The sequence below is a fragment of the Canis lupus genome, chromosome 23 (assembly GCF_003254725.2).
Source record: "Canis lupus dingo isolate Sandy chromosome 23, ASM325472v2, whole genome shotgun sequence".
Classification (NCBI taxonomy): domain Eukaryota; kingdom Metazoa; phylum Chordata; class Mammalia; order Carnivora; family Canidae; genus Canis; species Canis lupus.
Window position 1 is genome coordinate 33448839 of NC_064265.1, and position 12998 is coordinate 33461836.

A 12998-nucleotide genomic window follows, 5' to 3' on the forward strand; every position below is an offset into this window, starting at 1 on the left:
ATAAGAATTTTGGTGCAAAATGTGACTTTCTCTGCCCAGGCCTCTTTCCCCAGGCACTGAGAGGATACAGCAGACTCAGTGTGATCCCAGTGCGAGGCACTGGAGGAGACTGAGGGACACTGGAGGGTGCAGTGCCCAGGCAAGACCCAGAACTACCTCTCTTCAGCATCTAAGAGCCTGGGGCTCCAGCCAAGACCATTGCTAAGGACTGGCAGCTATTGTTGGAAAGGAAGGTACAGGTCAGATGGAGGTCAAGTGCTTATAAAACTACATGGGCAGGGGTGCGCAGTAACAACTTGTGCTTGAGAAGACCAGTATAAACAGGAAAGGATCTTACTGCTGGAGAAGCTGAGGAACAGGAAGGAGCCTCTGTACCTGCACCAGAAGGTAAAAGATGTCATCCCATGTGATCCCTGTGGAGGTAGAGTAAGCTACAGAGTGAGGATGGAATTGTCACACTTAAAGGGACATTAAATCTGTTCCTTTGCCTTTGAAAAAGGCCATCCCAACTTCTCCCCAGGCATGTGAAAAATCTTGTTTTAAGGCTCTTCTGAAAAGGTTCTCCTACTCCTAAGGGGACACCTTGTTGAGAGCAGAGGTTCTTTTTTTTAAAGATTTTACTTATTTAATCATGAGAGACAGAGAGAGAGAGAGAGAGAGAGGCAGAGACACAGGCAGAGGGAGAAGCAGGCCCCATGCAGGGAGCCCAACGTGGGACTCGATCCCAGGTAACCAGGATCATGCCCTAAGCTAAACCGCTGAGCTACTTGGGCTGCCTGAGAGTGGAGGTTCTTAACCTTGATGACACATTCCAGTCATGGCAGAGATTTAGAGCCATGTGTCCAGGGCCTATCCACAGAGAGTCTGATTTAAGTGATCTATGTGCGTTCTGTTCCTGGGAGTTTACGATTTCCCCAGGTTGTTCTCATGGATAGCTGGATTTGAGGTCCACTCATAGGGAGGCTAATACCCCACCAGCAGAGGCTAGAAATGTGGAAAGACATGGGCTCAAATTCTGGCCATTAACTGTGTGACAAGTCACGTAGCTTCTCTGAGGCTCAGTTACATCATCTGAACAACAGGAATCATGTTTGTCTTCCTATGCTTGCTGGATGGATGAAATGAGCTAAGTATATAGAATGCATAGGGCAGAGGTTCCTGTCCCAACACTGTCAAGAATGTTCCTCTGAACTAAAATGACTTTAGGTCATTTTCTCTAATTCTATTCTCAATCAATTTGGAGAAGAGAGGATCCAATTTTATAATGTTTACTTAAAACCGAAGCTTCTGAACTGGTTATGTTTTGCACAGTTGGTCCCTGACTTCCTCACTTCTCCTGTCCCCTATCGAGGTAGCTCTTCAAATGCCAGGAAATGCTTTGCTCTCCAAAAACTTCCTCCAGGAACTGCTTTTCCTCTGAGTATCCACGGACCCCAGTGCAGGGGGATTTAGCTCAGAACTCACTCCACTGTACTTCCCAAGCCAAGGCCAACCATTGGGGTGGCCCTTCTGGTCCTGCAGTGTCTAGATCTGACAGGCAAGTGTGGATCCATCATCTGTAGCCAGGGACTGGAGGTTGCCTGTGTATGCCCTCTGTTCTTGGTCTGCTGATGGGAAAGAATCCACAGGGGCTGCTGGCCTCCCTGTTTGGGATCCAACAATGTGAAAGATGCGTGTTTGTGCTTAAGGTGTAATTTCTAGAGTTGACTACTGGAATTTGTAAAATCCTCTGACTTTCCAACATTCCCATTAAAAATAGGAAGTGAAGAATTCTTGGACCAAGAATAGAATCCAACCCATTCACAGGCTGCTGATTTCCTAATGCTTGAAAGTCATCAACAGCCAGTATATATCACTCTTTGAGCTACAGTGATACACATGGCCCTGCAGGTATGTTCATTCCTGATGAGCAAGGAATGGACCCAACTGTTCTGTATAGACCTGAGCTCATGCAGGTGTTTGGCAAGCATTAAGAAATGACATCTGCTCACTTAGATGAGTCAAGGTGAGGAGCACTTTCTGCCCCTCCACCAAATAAAGAAAGAAAGAAAAAGAGGAACTGGGCTATAAAATTTTAAAACAGAGAAGTTTACCTGAGTACTCTGTCACTTTTCTTGAGTGTGTGTGCCTCCTGAAGAAGGAGCAGAGGACTTTATCATGGTCAAGGAGAGGAGTGAAAAAAGAATTGTAGTTAAGTCTTTGTCATTTAAAACAATTTGCTCATCATTCAAAATGCATTTACTGAGTATGCTCAATACAAGAAAGTATTGGTATACAGTAGTCCCCCTTATTTGTAGGGGATATGTTCTAGGACCCCCAGTGGATGCCTGAAACTGAGAATAGTACCAAATCCTACATATACTGAGTTTTTTCTTATACAGACATACTTATGATAAAGTCAAATTTATAAATTAGGCACAGTAAGAGATTAGCAACAACAATAATAGAAGAACAATGATAACAATATACTGTAATAAAAGTTATGTGAATGTGGTCTCCTCTCTCAAAGTTATCTTATTGTGCTGTACTGGCCCTCCTTCTTCTTGTGATGATGTGAGATGATAAAATGCCTCGGGAGGAGTGAGGGGAATGACACAGGCACTGGGTATTGTTAGGCTACTATTGACCTTCCGATCATATATCAGAGGGAGGATCATCTGTTTCTCTCCCCATCACAGGTAACTGAAACCACAGCAAGCAAAGTCTCAGATAAGGGGGATGACAGTCCAGCTTCTGCATGCTGGGAAGTTACACACACCCCCTTCCCTACAACCCCAGCATGTCTCTACTGATAATTTGGTTCTGGTCTCTCAGGATGGAAACCAGTCCTGCCTGGGACTGGCTTTGATTCTCCCTTCATCTTGCCAACAGCCATCCTCACCCCACCCGTGATGGAGGTCACCAAGGATGGCTTCCACCTGGTTATTAAGCTGGAAGACCTGGGACCCCAATTTGAGTTCCTTGTGGCTTACTGGAGGAGGGAGCCTGATGCCAAGGTAAGACTTCCAGTCTTGGCCTTGGAGTCCGGCCTCAGGGAAGGAGTCAGACCACTGAGGGGTGGGTAAGGAAAGCTGTCCCCTGAAGCGTTCACCTGTCCAGGGGTGGCCTGAGCATGAGCAGGCCTGAGTGCAGGGTGGGAAAGGAGAAATGAGAGCAGCTGACAATCCTAGAGCCTCCCCTTCAGAGAATTGCCTTGGTCCACCCCAAGTTCAGGCCAGATTTGCTGAAGTATGGGGGGTTGCCTCTTTGCCCTAAACTCAAACAGTATGATCCATAGTACCTTTCAGGGCATTCCTTTCTTCCTCCTCATCAGCCTGTCTTTTCGGCCATTCTCCCTGGCATGTTTAGGTGCAGGAGGCCAGGGTGTTCCAGATAATCTAGATGATTTCAAAAGCATGTGAAACTGGGACAAGCCTCTCAAGGGTGTGTATCAGGGTAGGGTGCAGAAGTCAGGGCAGAGAGCCAGGGTCTGGCTTGTGAATAAACCTGTCTAATTATCAGCTAGTTGGCCATTCAGAATGCCTAGATGGGGCACTGCCTCATCCTACTGTGGGATAGTTACTGCAGAGTGGGTTGGGTGGGATGTCAGCACTCCCAGAGTGAATGAAGAGCTGGAGCTTGAGCAGGAACTGAGGGATAGTCAGACCCTGAGACTCTGTCCAAGATGCTTTGTGCTTGTGCCAGTCAGCACAAGGAAAATGAGCTTTATTGTAAGTCTGGATAGGATGCAGTAAGGGGTTTTCTCAGATTTATGGGCAGAGCTGGCCTAGGCTACCTCTGACCTCACAGCAATATCTAAGGGGCAAAACACATGTCCTATCACCTACTGAACAGGGGCTATAGTTTGGCTAGTTTCCCCTGAAAGGTGGTATGTAGGTGGGGCAAGCAATAATAATGGCTTCCAGTATTTACTCCTGCTGGGTGAGGGCCCAGTAGTAGGACATGACATTGCCAGCCAGGCAGATGGCATAGTATGGGGGACAGACCAGGACCTGGGCAAGAAGGAGCATGCAGCTCCCTTAGATTCCTTGGGATGGAGCCCACTCCCCACCCTTGGTAACAGGCAGGGCCAGTGCTGAGAGAGGAGCAGTTACCCTGAGTCACTGGGGCTTGGCCCAGATAAGCCTCCACAGGTTCAAATGTGTAGCACAGGGTTCAGTGGGTGGGTGGAGGTAGAGAGGTACACAGATGGACAGACAGATGGGTAAATGGATGAATGTGTGAGAAGACATATCCTACTGGCTCCATTGCTCCCGTGCACTAATCCCCCTGGCAGCACTGGCCCTGCCAAGCCCCCAGGCTCAGTCAGATTTCTCACCTTCAGGTGTCTGTGTAAATGTTACCCTATCAGGGAGGACTTGTTTTAATCACTCTGCTTAATGCCTACTCATCATCCTACCTCCTTGCTCTGCTTCCTTCTGTTTCATAGCCCCTGCACCACCTGATGTGTCACACAATTGTCTGTGTCCCCTGGCGTGAGCTCCATGAGAGCAGGACCTTGTTTTGTTCAGTACTCTATCTCAGGGCCTATAATAGTAACTGCCATGTAGGAGGTGCTTAATAAAGAAATAAGAATGAATGAACAAGGGGTGCCTGGGTGAGCTCGGTCAGTTGAGCATCTGCCTTCGGCTCAAGTCATGATCCCAGATCCCAGGACCCTGGGATTGAGCCCTAGGTCGGGCTCCCTGTTCAGCAAGGAGTCTGCTTCTCCTTCTCCTTTTGCCTCTCCCCCTGCCTGTGCTCTTTGTCTCTCTGTCAAATAAGTAAATAAATAAATAAATAAATAAATAAATAAATAAATAAATAAATAAAACCTTAAACCCTAAAAAAAAAGTGAATGAATGAGAGGGAACCTTCTTTTTTTTTTAATTTTTATTTATTATTTAAGATAGTCACAGAGAGAGAGAGAGAGAGAGAGGCAGAGACATAGGCAGAGGGAGAAGCAGGCTCCATGCACCGGGAGCCCAACGTGGGATTCGATCCTGGGTCTCCAGGATCGCCCCTGGGCCAAAGGCAGGCGCCAAACCGCTGCGCCACCCAGGGATCCCAAGAGGGAACCTTCTATATGCATCCCAGAAAGGAAATATCTAGAACTTTTCTTCCTTGGCTCCTCTTGCCCTTTCCTGTCCTGTTTCCCTCACTCAGGGTGTAACTGTTTTCTGATTTCCTAAAGGAACACGTCAAAGTGGTGAGGAGCAGGGGCATTCCGGTGCACCTGGAAACCATGGAACCAGGTGCTGCATATTGTGTGAAAGTCCGGACGTTTGTGAAGGCCATCGGGAGGCACAGCCCTTTCAGCCAGGCAGAGTGTGTCAAGGTGCAAGGTACGACGGCCTGCCTCTTCCCTGGAGTCCTGCCTGCACAGGCAACAGCCCCTCCTGGTGGCTGCCTGGCTGCCTGGCTGCCTGCTGGGTTCCTCTTGTTCTGAATTTCCCCTGGGTTTCACTGACCTGCCTGCCAGCCGGGTGCATATCTGTGCTTTCCTCTAATTTCCCTAGAGGCAAGAGTTCACCCTAGGGCTGGTTGGGGTAACTTGAGCAGCTGAGTGGAACACTTTCTTCCTGAAAGTCTCCTAGGCTTGAGGCCAAATGTTGCAAGGCTGGTTTACCCTGATGGCAATAGCCTGGGAACCAGAGTGGGCTTGGGGTGCCAGAGAAGCAGCCTGGAGTATGAGACTCAGTCCTTGCAAGAAGCTCCCCCACACCACTGTATATCATCGCTGCTTTCTGCTGGAAGGGACCCAATGCATGTAGAGTTCTTCTGTTTGACTTAATTTTTCTCCCTTGAATTTTATTTATTTATTTATTTATAAGATTTATTTATTTGAGAGAGAAAGAGAGAGAGAGAGAGAGAGAGAGAAAGAGCGCACAAGTGGGAAGGACAGAGGGAAAGGGATAGAGAATCCTAAGCAGACCCTGCACTCAGAGCAGAGCCTGATATGGGGCTCTATCCCAGTACCCTGAGATCATGACCTGACCTCAGATGCTCAATTGACTGAGCCACCCAGATGCCCCATCCCTTGAATTTTTTTTTATAGTCTAAAACCCTACAGTGTTAAGAAATCCTTTGAAAAGAAACAGAACAAAACTCCACATCCCACAATTCTGCTGCTAATAATACCACTAAGTGACATTTTTGTGTATAATTTTTAAAAAATTATTCTAAAAATTTAATACTTTCACATGATTCAAAAAGTATAAGATACATTGGAAACTCTCCTTTCTATTCTTTCCCATCTTTGCAATTCCAGCCCCTCCCCCATAGGTATTAGTTTTTTGTAAATCCTAAAGATTTTAAAATGAATAACAAGTAAATGAGAATATTTATATATATTTCTCTTCTTTTTAGCACAAATAGTAGCATACTCTATGCATTGTTTTGGATCTTGTCTTTTTTACTTTATGTATCTTATAGATTTTTCCATTTTGATAAAGAACTTTCTCATCCTTCCTTACAACCTCATAGTATGTTGTTGTGTGTAAATATAACAAATTTAACCAGTCTTTCATTGATGGGCATTTTGTTTTTTTCCCAATATTTTACTTTTATAGCCAATGCTTTAATTAATTACCATGTACATGAACATTTTGCTGGTGTGAATATATATATAGGATAAATTCCTGGGAGTAGAGCTGCTTGGTCAGAGGCATACACATTAGAATTTGGACCGCCATTCCCAAATTACTCTGAAGGTGGTGTGACTGGTCCATCGCTATGCATGTGTAGGCACACGTTGTAGTCGTGTTGCACACACACTCTGTGCTTGCTCTTTCCACGAACATCACATTCAGCACGTTTTCCATGTGAATTTTCTGATTACTGTTTTATGCAACTTTAAAAATTATTTAAGTAAAAAAAATCATTTAAGTCTAGTTTGTTAAAGAATTCAAACAACACAGAAATATGTAAAGTGAGAGGTACATGTTCTCTGCTCTCACCCATGTCACTCAGGAGGTTTCCTCTGGCGGGTTTGACATTTAATCTTCCAGTCATTGTGTGATACCAATGCTCAGAGGCACAATGGAACTGTACTGTGCTTACCATTCTGCATGTGGCTTGTCTTCACTGAGAAGTATATTGAGACATCTTTTCATATTAGTACATGGGGATCTACTTCATTTTTAAAGAAGATGCATAATAAGTGAATTTATTGATGTGCCAAAATATATGTAACCATTCTCCTACTAATAGATATATTCTTTGCTTTCCAGACTTACCACTACAAATCATGCTGTAGTGAACAAATCTGTGTATATCCCAATTCCCATTTTAATAGCTGAATTCCTAAGCTACCATACTGATGTCTTATAATATATTAAATCATCTCCTATTTTGGGGTAATTAGATCATTTCTATTTTTAGGCTGTTTCCACTTGTTTTTGATGATGATGTTCATTGATTCATTCATTCATTCAGTGAATACTTATTGAACATTGACTATGTGCCAGTGCTGGCCTCATTGCTGGAATGTAGCAGGGAAGTCCCTGTCCTCATAGAAGCATATCCTCTAGCTGGGGAGACAGGCTATAAACAAGTAAACAAATGAGATATTTTCAGTTGGTGGTATGTGTTATGAACAAAGCACACTAGAGCATACATGGACATGGAGGTGGAGGTATGTCACTTTAGGTGGAGAGAGAGGCTGGGGGCAGCCCAGGTGGCTCAGCAGTTTAGTGCCACCTTCAGCCCAGGGCGTGATCCTGGAGACCTGGGATCAAGTCCCATGTTGGGCTCTCTGCATGGAGCCTGCTTCTCCCTCTGCCTGTGTCTCTGCCTCTCTATCTCTGGTCTCTCATGAATAAATAGATAAAATCTTTAAAAAACAGAGAGAGAGACAGAGAGAGAGAGAGAGAGAGAGACTGATTATGAGGCTGTTGCCCTAGTCCAGATGTTGCTATGAACTGTTTTACGTATATAATTGTTTTCTTCCTTGAAATTATTTTTTGGAATCCATTCAGAGGAATAAATGAAAGGGTATGAACGTTTTGTTTATCTCTTGAGGGTGTACTGCCAAAGTATTTTCCAAAAGCTTTAAAACAAAGTACAGTTTCCACAGCCACATATGTGAGACCACCATTTTCCCTGCAGCCTCATTGGCTGTGCTGCCCTTCACAAGATGGGTGAGTTGTCTGACCTAGAGGGGTACATGAGTTGCTCTACATTACATAGAACAGAAAGAGGGGAACAGAACCTATTACCCCTTCTACATCTCCAGATGCTCACACTTGGCACTTTCTGATACATTTACTTCATAGAATGGCCCTGGGCTTTGGAGCCAGCCCTACCGTGTGAACTGGGGTAAGTTACAGAACGCTAGCAGGGACTCAATATATCGCAATTATAACGTGACTGTTTTCTGAAGTCAGTACTTTCCTCCATAATGTGAGCCAATGCCAAGAGCAAATTGTGAAACACATTTTGTTTCCAGTTACCACCCAGATCCCTTCTGTGCTGTTCTCTTCCGGCACCTCCCCCTCATCCTGCCGGGGTCCTGGCACTCTGCCTTCCTCCTGGCAGCTGCGCCAAGGTACGTGCTAACATAGCTAGTGGCTTAACACATGAGGCTCCTCCCTTTCCCTTCCCAAGAAAAAGATTTTAATCTTCCCTGAGGCTTTCTGGAAACAATGCCGTAATCTGGACTCTAAAAAGAATGATTTTAATGGTGGTAATTTTAGTCACTAAGGCATACATCAAATCTCAGGATGTTGGCATCTGCCGTCTTGGCCAACGTGCAAAGCCAACGCCAGGAAAGCAAGAGAGGCCAGAATTGGTGATTTCATCTTCACTGTTGTCTCCTAAGCTTGTCCTTATATTTTCATTTCCAGGAGAGGCCCTCCCTCTGGCACTGGCCCTGTTTGCATTTTTTGGCTTCACGCTGATGCTTGTGGTTATGCCCCTTTCCGTCTGGAAAATGGGCCGGCTACTCCGGTACTCCTGTTGCCCCGTGGTGGTGCTCCCTGACACCTTGGTAATGCTATTTTTTTCTCCATTCAGCATGACACTTACCAGATGTACTTTGAGCCTTAGCCTGGCATGGGTACACATTCTATGGCTTTATAAGCATTTGCACAAAGAGAAGAGGAGTCATAGGAATCACTTCTAATTAGAGGGGCTGGGAGATAACCCCTTTCTCTGGGGAGTGGTACCCTTCCTCAGGCTCCCGTCAGGCCACTGATGCTTGCCCTTAGGACCTGGCACAGGCAAGAGAGCAGGTGTGTTACACCACCCAGGATGTTCAACATTTCGAGTCATGCACAGTCTTACTCTTCTAGACTGGCCTGCAAGGATTCTTGGTCCCTTGCCGTAATTAAAACAGCAGCTACATCCAATAATATGTCCCAACCCAACATATTCAGTTCATGTGCCAGGAGCATCATTGGTTCTCAGGGCAAAGTACATGTGTGTGAAGCATGGACAGTGGACACTAGGCCACAGGTTTGAGTCTCCTGGTCACTAGGTTCTATGCCCATCCCAGGGTGGGAGAAAAGCAAAAGCAGGCCTCCAGCAGCTACCTTTGTTCTATTTTTCTACCTCCTGGGCCCTCCATCCACCCCAGACCTCAATACACAAGGCAGCACAAAACAAAACAAAGCAAAGCAACAACAAATGAAAACAAACCCATTCTTGTCACCTCAGGGATTTCTCACAGTTCTCTCCTGGGAAGAGGGAGTTAGCAGTCAGTTTCTCCAAGACAACTAGAACCAGAACTGCCTGTAGTTCCTTATCAGCCTGGAGTCACTCTTGTGATATCTGCATGGCTCTGAGAGTACAGGCTATGTTCTCCCTACACAGGGAAGTAATCCTCCCTGGGACCTACTCTCCAGGACACCCCTTCACCTTGTTATCCTAACACTAGCTCTCTTTATCTTTCCAGCACTTCTACATAGTCCTAACTTTATCTGACACTAGTGCAGAGTTAAACAACAGGCACTGATCTAAGGCTTTATGTATATTGACTCATTTCATTTTCCCTCTTCCATAATTGCTTACCAATGTGCGTTTCATCAGCACCCTGCTAGCCCACTCTGAATGACTAAATGGTTAACCATGAAGGCACCGTAGTGTGGTGAACACTGGGGGTATGGCAGGCCTTTCCCCTTCAGCAAGAACCTGAGGGGTTCAGAGTTTCCAGGACCATTAAAGGACTCATATTCTGCATTTGTTGGAGTAGTGTTTTATAAATATCAGTTGTGTTAAAATGTTTGATAATCCTGTTCAGATATTTTGGTGTAGTTTTATTAGTTATTAAGGCAAGACAACAAAATCTCTAACTAGGAGTGTGGATGTGTCTGTTTCTATGTTTGTTAACTTTTCCTTCATATATTTTGATGCTCTGTTTCAGTTGCCTACATATTTGACATGTCTTCTTCAGTAATTGAGTCCTTTATCATCACGAAATATCCCTCTTTATCTCTAGCAATATTCCTTATCCTGATAACAATATTGCTCTTCATCGTTTACTGTTTGTACGGCATATCTTCCATATTTTTACTTTACACGTATCTGTGTCCTCGTATTTATTTATTTTAAAGATTTTATTTATTTATTCATGACAGACACACAGAGAGAGGCAGAGGGAGAAGCAGGTTCCTTGCAAGAAGCCCGATACGGGACTCGATCCCAGATCCTGGGATCACTCCCTGAGCCCAAGGCAGGCACTCAACTAATGAGCTTCCCAGGTGTCCCCTGTGTCCTCATATTTAAAGTATGTCTCGGGATCCCTGGGTGGCGCAGCGGTTTGGCGCCTGCCTTTGGCCCAGGGCGCGATCCTGGAGACCCGGGATCGAATCCCACATCGGGCTCCCAGTGCATGGAGCCTGCTTCTCCCTCTGCCTGTGTCTCTGCCTCTCTCTCTCTCTCTGTGACTATCATAAATAAATTTAAAAAAAAATTTAATAAAGTATGTCTCTTATAGCTGTATATGTTGGTCTTAAAATTTTTTTAAATCCATTCCAATAATGTCTTCCATTTAATTGGAATGTTTAGTCCATTAACACTTAACCCTGAAACTCTCACTTTCTAACTTTTGTGTTTGTACCCATATCTGTCACTGTTTGTGGCACCAAGAGAGACTTGCCCTCAGACAAGGAGCTGTGAAACTCACCAGTGATGTTACCTTCTTCCAAGTGTCAACTTTTGGTTGCTTACCAGTGACTTAGGGAAGTTGATTTTATATATATATATATATATATATATATATATATAAAATCAACTTATATTTTGATCAGGTTTTTAAAGTTGTTATCTGTAGGAGGATTGGCCTGATTGGTGCTCCTCCACCATAAGCAGAAGCAGCACCTTGCAATAAAAGAAGATGTCCTGGACCAATCCAAAATGATAACGGTAGGGAAGCATCCCTGGCTGAGATGGTCACAAGCTCTTTTCCACACGTGGTAAAAAATTCAGCCTTCCTCAACTGAACTCCATCAAATTAGTCACCTTTTGTGCTATTCCTCTCCATTCTGTTACTCATGCTTACCTTCTACTCACAGGGTATTCCATTTCTAACCCTCTTTCATTTTTCTTCTTCTGGGTCTACATTCAGCAGCCCAGTAGAAGTTCTTCCCTATGTCAGGATCAGGGGACTAGGACCCTGCCAGGACCTATAGTGAGTGATGGCTAAGGGCCAGGGAGAGAACCATATAAAGTGTCCATTACTTATAGAATTTCAAGTGCACAGAAGAGCCCTCAAATGGCAAGATATCCTAAGGATCCTAATGCATTATGAGCCACACTCTAAACATAGCTCTTGGAGAAAACCAGACAACTTTAAAGGAGACTAGAAACAGGGATATTCTGTAACAGTATGACCACTTTCATCCATGGAAGATTGGTACAACTACCCTTGACTATCTTTTGCTTCTCTGTTCTCCTTACCCTCCTCCCTACACTGTTGTAGTGTCTTTCCTATGTACATTTCTTTCCATAAGGTTTTAAATTTTTATTATTTCTCCCTCGATTTTTTTAAGTGGACAATTTCTCTGAGTATATGCATTTCCCATAGTGCTGTACGAGAAATTGATCACTAGTGTCCATTAAATCCCACACAGATTCTGGAACTATATGTTACCACTGCCCTCTACTCCGCCTCAGCCTTGGCTTTAGCTCAGCCTAGCTGCACTTCAATGTTTGCCTTAGTTATAGATAATCCTCTAAAGTATTAAAAAGCAACTTCTAGCCATCCTTGCAAGACCCACGCATCTTTCCAATTAAACCATGGAAAATTACCAAGTAGAAATCCTTGACAATTCTTCAAAAATCCCTATTGAGTTCATAAGTGTTTAATTTATCTGTTTGGATTAAACATTTCATGTCTACATCTATAATTTCACGGTCGGTGATGGTTGCACTCAGAAATACACCATTAAGATTTTCTTTCCATTCAAATTTATATCACCAAGTAACAGTCTAAAGCAAAAATATATATGCAAAGAAAATTATATCAAGAATGCTCAGTGTACAGTCCCTATTTTAAAGTGTTATTTCTTTTCCTTTTCTTTTATCCATAATTGCTTTATGGGAATGGAGGCTTTGCTGCTAAAGGGTCTTCCTTTCTTTTCTGTGACTCACTTTATTCTTTCTCTTTTTGCTGTCACATTCCACTGTAATGTAGGTAGCAAGCATAAAGATGGCCCCAAGTTAGTCATTCTTCAATGCATCATCCCGTTTGGCTTTGTGTACTTCATAGAAAGTAGAGTTTGTGAGCTCAGATAAATCTGGGGACCAGACAGGTACCAAAAGAAAAAGTGTGCGCCACAGTGAATATAATTCTATAGGGAGAGATGGTAGGGACCATGGCAAACATGTTATAGCTAAAGAAGGCAGCTGTTTTTTGGCTCTAGCATGTTGTTGCTGAGAGGAAATGTGAGCCAATGCTACCAGAGCTCCAAGTTTTGTTTTGTTTTGTTTTTTTCTTTTTTAAAAAAGAAAGTTTTATTATAATTACAACTAGATGAATTGCCTGAATCACCTGCAATATCTGGCCATGATTGCGTACG

General features: G+C 44.1%; 1 protein-coding gene across 5 annotated transcripts in view; it reads left to right on the forward strand.

Annotated features, from left to right (window-relative positions):
* Nucleotides 1–12998, forward strand: part of IL20RB (interleukin 20 receptor subunit beta) — a 37280-nt gene that overhangs the window by 20494 nt on the left and 3788 nt on the right. For 4 of the 5 annotated variants that reach the window (XM_049099680.1, XM_035704788.2, XM_025448999.3 and 1 more), the window contains 3 exons: nucleotides 2872–2996; nucleotides 5174–5324; nucleotides 8826–8968. In XM_049099680.1, coding sequence (XP_048955637.1) covers nucleotides 2872–2996; nucleotides 5174–5324; nucleotides 8826–8968 — 419 coding nt within the window. The remainder of the gene's footprint in view (nucleotides 1–2871; nucleotides 2997–5173; nucleotides 5325–8825; nucleotides 8969–12998) is intronic. The other variant, XM_035704790.2, reaches the window with a different exon arrangement.